Genomic DNA, 6,742 nt, shown 5'->3' with positions numbered 1-6,742 from the left:
CTTTCTTTCTTTCTTTCTTTCTTTCTTTCTTTCTTTCTTTCTTTCTTTCTAGAATGGAACTTAGAAACCAAAGGGTGGAGCTGAGTGGGGGTTGAGTGTGCTCATTACTGCTTGGGTGTTATTGTTTCTAGGCCCTATTAGGGGACAGATGGGATATCCTATCCTAAGGTATATTCTAAGATACATATCCATATGCACATAAATCTACTTTTTAAGGTTATTTATTTATTTAAAGAGAGATGGAGAGAGAGAGAATCCCAAGCAGGCTCCACACTGACAGCATGGAGCCTGAGACAGGGCTCAAACTCATGAACCGCGAGATCATGACCTGAGCCGAAGTGCTTAGCTGACTGAGCCACCCAGCCGCCCCTGTTTTTTTGAGACGTGATGTCTGATGTTATTTATTTGTCACTCTTAGAAGATCTCATTTTTTAAAAATGTTTATGTATTTTTGAGAGAGAGAGAGAGAGAGAGAGAGTGTGTGTGAACAGGCAAGAGGCAGAGAGAGAGGGAGACACAGCGTCTGAAGCAGGCTGCAGGCTCTGAGCTGTCAGCACAGAGCCTTACACAGGGCTTGAACCCACGAACTTGAACCCACAGGGCTTGAACTGTGAGATCATGACCTGAGCTGAAGTTGGACGCTTAACCAACTGAGCCACCCAGGTGCCCCTAGAAAATCTCATTTTCAATGAGACTCAGAGGTAGAAGTTCTCATGAGGACAGCGTCCATCTCTTGGCAGTCTGGTGTTTTCTTTGGCCTCTTTCATTCTCTTGGTCACAGTTTACCATATTCTGCAGCCTCTGCCTTACCTTTCCTCAGTACGCCGTTTCTTGAGAGTGATACACCGACATCCGTGTTGCAGGACATGTGGAGTAACAAGATGATGAATGTTGGGCGCTTTGGTTCTATGTTTCTCCCCCTCTTTTTTAGGGGCTTTCTCACAACATACTAGTGAACATCGTCTTTTTTTTTTTTAATTTAAGTTAAATTAAATTTAATTAATTTAATTAATGTTGGGGATGCCTGGGTGGCTCAGTCGGTTAAGCATCCAACTTCAGCTCGGGTCACGGTCTTGTGGTTTGTGAGTTCGAGTCCCGCATCAGGCTCTGTGCTGACAGCTTGGACCCTGGAACCAGCTTCAGATTCTGTGTTTCCCTCTCTCTCTTCCCCTCCCCTGCTCATGCTCTGTCTCCCTCTGTCTCAAAAATAAATAAAACATTTAAAATGTTTTTAAATTTAAGTTTGTTTGTTTATAAGCAATCTCTACACCCCACGTGGGGCTCGAACTCATGACTCTGACATCAAGAGTCGCATGTTCTTCCGACCAAGCCAGCCAGGCACCCTGAACATCATCATCTTTAGAGAGATTGAAAAATTTGCCGATTCTGCTTGCTCTCTGAGGCCTCAGGTGGCAAGGCATGGTAGTATCAGCGAGCCCAGGAGTATCCTTCTCCGCCTTGTTCCTAGTGACTAAGTTGAGAACACCCAGATTGGTAGCCACAGTGCAACCCTGAACAGATTTGTACTTTCTTTCTCCAGTCCTCTTGGGTCTGTAATGGGAACACCCCTTACTCAATGGCAAGTGGATACTGCCATGGGTCAAGACAGCCTGCTTCATGGAGAAGCTTTGTCTGTCATTCCCTCCGTGGATTTGGACCTTCAGGATTTGGAACATAACCCTTCTGTTGTTCACCCAGAGCGTCAGCAGCAACCTCTGTGACCATTCACTTCTCATAAAAGGTATGAAATTTGCGTTCGCTATCTACTTCAGCAGGGAGTAGCAAGGAATTACCTCTAAGGAAGACTATTAAAGAAGATACATTCCAACATGAAACAGTGATGAAAAGAATGAGCAACCCATGTAAAGAACATGCAAAAACTTCCTGCACCAATACGCACCTTATCGCTTATCAAAATTCTTCACAAGTGCCACAAGTGTCGTAAGTGTGGGAAGTCCTTTAGCTGTCGATCCACTCTCGTTCAACATCAGAGGATCCACACAGGAGAGAGACCCTATACATGTAATGAATGTAGTAAAACCTTCGATCAGATGGCACACCTTAACCAGCACGAGAGAATCCACACAGCTGAGACACCATATGAATGTCAGGAATGTAGGAAGACCTTCAGCCAGATGACTCATCTTACTCAGCATCAGAGTACACATGCTAGAGAAAGGTCCCGTGGGTGCCATGAGTGTGGAAAGACCTTCAACCATTCCTCAGCCCTGATTGATCACCGGAGAATTCATAGTGGGGAAAGACCCTGCAAATGTAAGGACTGCAGTGATGTCTTCACTCAAAGCGCACAGCTCACTAGACATAAGAAAATTCATTCTGGAGAAAAACCCTACGAATGTAGTAAGCGTAAGAAGTCCTTCCTATGTCTGTCTTCCCTGATTGAGCATCAGAGAGTTCATACTGGAGAAATGTGGGAAATAGGTTTAAGAATTCTCTACGCTTACACAAATGGGTTAAAAAGGCATCAGGCGGAAAGCCGCCTTAACAGGAGGAAAGTGTCTGAGGACAGCTAATGATATATAGGCCGTAATGGAATCTTGACTAACTTACCATTCTCAGGATAGCATGTTCCATTTATCTTAGTCCTTAGAAAAGTCAGAAAACCAGATGTAGTGCCTTCAGGAAACGGCTGTCTGCATGGTGCTGAGATGTTGTTATGCTTTGACCCTAACGTCTAACACCGCATGCCCTCGAGTCCCTTTATCTCTTACACTGATGAGTTAATTATTACTGGTTTTTATTGTTTCTTTCTGCACGTCCATTACATATGTAAGCCTTCAAGATCCTAATAAATACAGAGAAAGGATGCCTATTCAGGACTCTTGTCTCCCCATATATACATTAGCCTCTCTTGTATTCAATTCTGCATCCACTCTCTTGCTGGACAAGAGAGAACTCCAGACTCCTAGTCTGCAACAGAGAAAAACTATATCAGTGTATGGAATGAAAAAAGACCTCTTGCCATATCATGCAACTCACTCTACATAGGAGACTTCACACTGGCAAGAAACACTATGAATGTAAGGAATCTGGAAATGCCTTTACCTACAGGTGCCATTTGGTCAATCATAGGAGGAGTCATACAGGGGAAAGACCCTGTGAAAGTCAGGTATGTGGGAAAACTTTCAGTAACCACTCTTCACTTGTTACGCACGATAGGATGCAGAATAGAGTGAAGCCCTTTGGATGCCCTGCATGTGGGAAGGCCTTTAATACTTCTTCATATCTTTGTCAGCATAAGAGGATTCATACTGGTGAAAAACCCTTTGATTGCCATGAATGTGGGAAGACCTTTAGATGCAAGTCATAGTTTACTCAACATCAGTGGATTCATGTTGAGGAATATTAACAAAAGCTAATTGGACTTGGAAATGTTAATATTCTAGTTATTTGACAGTCCGTCAAGATCTTGGTAACAAGTGGCATCAATGACACTGATCCTCTTAAGAAGCAGTTTATTCACAGTGTCTCAAGTTCTTGTTGAATGGATGGAATAGTAATGAACCCCCTTCTGAAAATGGAGAGGAACCAAAGTAAATCTGGTTCAAGAGCAGAAAGTGAAGCCATTACCCCATGATCTGGGCAGCTCTGGCCTCTTGCTCTCACACAAGGCCTACGCTGTGCCATCAGTAATGAGCAATAGTGCTTTACAAGTGAAACTTCACTGGTCCTCGGTCTGTGTCACTTCACGTTAGGTATCTTGAAACCAAGATCACAGTGCTTCTGTCCTAACTGCCAGAGAATAGGCAAGAGATCATCTCCTGGCTTTTGCTTTTAACAGGGAAGACATTTATCCTACCAAGTTCAGACACAATGAAGAGCTCCCCTCAAATGGGAAAATGTTAAACATTATACAACATGAAAGAACAAGAAGTTACTTCTTGATGGTTCTGCATCCTAAAAATGGCGCCCAAACATAGTGCCAGAGAGAGAGAGAGAGAGAGAGACATGGAGGGAATCCAAAGCAGGCTCCATACTATCAGCACAGAGCCTGATGCAGGGCTCGAACTCACACACTGTGAGATCATGACCTGAGCCAGGATCAGGAGTCAGATGCTTAATCAACTGAGACATCCAGGTGTACCTAAACCAAGTTTTTAAAAAATAATAATAAAAAGTTATTTTAAAAATAATTTAACATTTGGAAAAATGTGTATTTCTGCCACCATGGGGCACTTGATGTTCATTGGGTTGACACGGCAGAAGAAAGTGTTTTGTGTGTGTGTGGTTGGGGGGGGGGTTGCTAAACTTTTACAGTGGAAGTAGATGAGGTGATATAGCACCCTTCTGTGGTTTCCTGAATCACATTGCCTTGATTATTTATTGCTTCTTAAAAGTCCACCCCAAATCATTGGAGCCAGAGCAAGGACCATTTTTTGTTTCTTTTATACATTTCTCCTGATTCTGTGTGTGAAGCATTCATATTGTATCTGGGGGATAGGTGTCTGATCTCCCATCTATGTGATCCCTGCCAGGACCGAACATCCAGGATGGCTTCTTCTTTAACACGTCTGACACAAAGCTGGAGTGGCTGGGACCGTGACTATGGAGCCTCTGTTTCCATTGTCTGCTGCTGCTGCCGCTCTCAGCCATGCAGCCCCAGAACCCCTGCCCCTGACTGCCCCCCCCCCATCCTTGTGGTCTGGACAGAATAGCTGGACTTCTCACGGGTACATCAGAGCACCCAAGAGTGCAAGACAGAAGTTGCCAGACTTTTCATTTCTCTAAATGCTGTTTTGTAGTTTTCAGTTAATAGATCTGGCATTATTCCCTACATATTATTCCCTACATTATTCCCTACATATTTCCCTACATTATTCCCTACATATTTCATATTTATTATTCTATTTGCCTTAAAATGTCAGCTTCTGACCATTGCTGGTATATAGAAATACAGTGGATGTTTGTGTAGCCATCTGGTATCTCGCAACCATACTAAACTTGGTTGTTCTCGTTGGGTTTGTGTTGTTTTGGTATATTAGCTTGTTCAACCTATGGTGATCTGCTCTTCTTCAAATAAAGGAAGTTTTACTCTTTTCTTTCCCATCTGGATGTCTTATTTATTTTTCCTACTGTACTGGATGAAGCCTCTACTACAGTAGTAAGTAGAAGTGAGAGAGGACATCTTTGCTCCTTATTTTGGGGGGAAAGCATCCAGTTTTTTTTTTTATCATTATATATTAAATAAGCTTGTTTTGAAAATTGTTTTTTTTTTTTTTAAATCAGGTTGTTTAAGTTCCCTTCTTTCTTAGTTTCCTCACAGTTTTTATTTGGGTTGGATGTTACATTTTGTAAAAAGCTTTTCTGCATCTATTGAAATGATCATCTGGTTTTTAATTTCTTGAGTTGTTTAATGTGAATTATGTTGCTTGATTTTCAGGTATCCAAACCACCTTGCATTCCTTGGAGACACCTCACTTGGTTGTGCTGCTTGTGCATGTGCTTAATGCTACTGATGTGCTTTGCACACCTAAAAATGGCGAATGTGGTAAATTTCATGTATATTTTACCACAATTTAAAAAAAAATGGGGCGCCAGGGTGGCTCAGTCACGTAAGCATCCGATTTTGGCTCAGGTCACGATCTAATGGTTTGTGGGTTCAAGTCCCACATCAGGCTTTGCCCTGACAATGAGGAGCCTGCTTCGGATTCTCTATCTTCCTCTCTCTCTGCCCCTCCCCTGTTCGTGTTCTCTCTCTCTCAAAAATAAATATTTTTTAAAACCATTAAAAAAAACTCTTAAGTCCCCCCGCCCCCAAACAAGAGAAGAAAAATCACACCTTCTGCATTTGCCTACCTCAGCAAGCCACACCTTCCTTGGAAAATCTGCAGATGCAGCTGTGAAGGGGAAAGAGCATGTGTTCCTCTACGTTATGGGAGAGCCAGGTCACCAATGAGCGGAGCACTCTACACCAGGTAGCCTAGTTCTGAACATTCGCCTGGGAACTGTCACCTTTTATTTTCTTGCGTGCAAATGTTGACCATGAGATTGGTTTTAGATTGTGAACTTGATGGTGTATGTTGGAACTGAATGTAGACAAATCGTGCCAGTCTTCCCTGGACACAAAGGGCAGAGGGTGCCAGGAAATGAGCTGGCTGTCTGGCTGACTTACCTGCCTCTTCCCCCAGCTCCATCCTGCCACCAGGACAATGCAGAAGTCATCGTGTCTGTGCCCCATTCAGAAGCCTTTGGTGGCTCTCCGTCAACCACAGGAGAGGATTCAAGTCTCTGACATGACCTGCAAGGGCCTCAATTTGGTATCTGTCCTCCTGTAAATATCTCCACCCCTTTCTCTTCTCACTATTTTATTTATTTGTTCATTCATTCATTGATTTGTTCATTCATTCTTTGAATGTGTATTTTTGAGAGAGAGCATGAGTGGGGGAGGTGCAGAGAGAGAGAGAGACAGACAGACAAAATCTAAAGCAGGCTCCAGGCTCTGAGCTGTCAGCAAGGAGCCTGGACCTGGGGCTTGAACTCATAAACCGCGAGATCATGACCTGAGCCAAAGTCAGCCGCTTAATCGGCTGAGCCACCCAGGCACCCCTCAACTGCTGTGATTTTTAAATTCTGTAAAATTACCAGTAGAACTAGTTGCCCTTTCTTTTATATCCTGCCTGTGTAGTAAGTAGGTCACTGCTCCTCCAGATTCTTAATGTTTTGTGAGGTCTAGTCCTTAGAGTTTTGTCCGAGGCAAGGCTGATGGCTTTCCTCCGGGCCT

General features: G+C 43.3%; 1 protein-coding gene across 1 annotated transcript; it reads left to right on the top strand.

Annotated features, from left to right (window-relative positions):
* The first annotated feature begins 1,871 nt into the window (after positions 1-1,871).
* Positions 1,872-2,534, top strand: LOC125916096 (zinc finger protein 3-like). The gene has a single exon (XM_049622263.1). The coding sequence runs from the start codon at positions 1,872-1,874 to the stop codon at positions 2,532-2,534; it is 663 nt and encodes a 220-aa protein (XP_049478220.1).
* The last annotated feature ends 4,208 nt before the right edge of the window (positions 2,535-6,742 follow it).

Source organism: Panthera uncia, assembly GCF_023721935.1.
Source record: "Panthera uncia isolate 11264 chromosome E2 unlocalized genomic scaffold, Puncia_PCG_1.0 HiC_scaffold_19, whole genome shotgun sequence".
Taxonomy (NCBI): Eukaryota; Metazoa; Chordata; class Mammalia; order Carnivora; family Felidae; genus Panthera; species Panthera uncia.
This window is presented reverse-complemented; position numbering and strand designations above follow the sequence as displayed.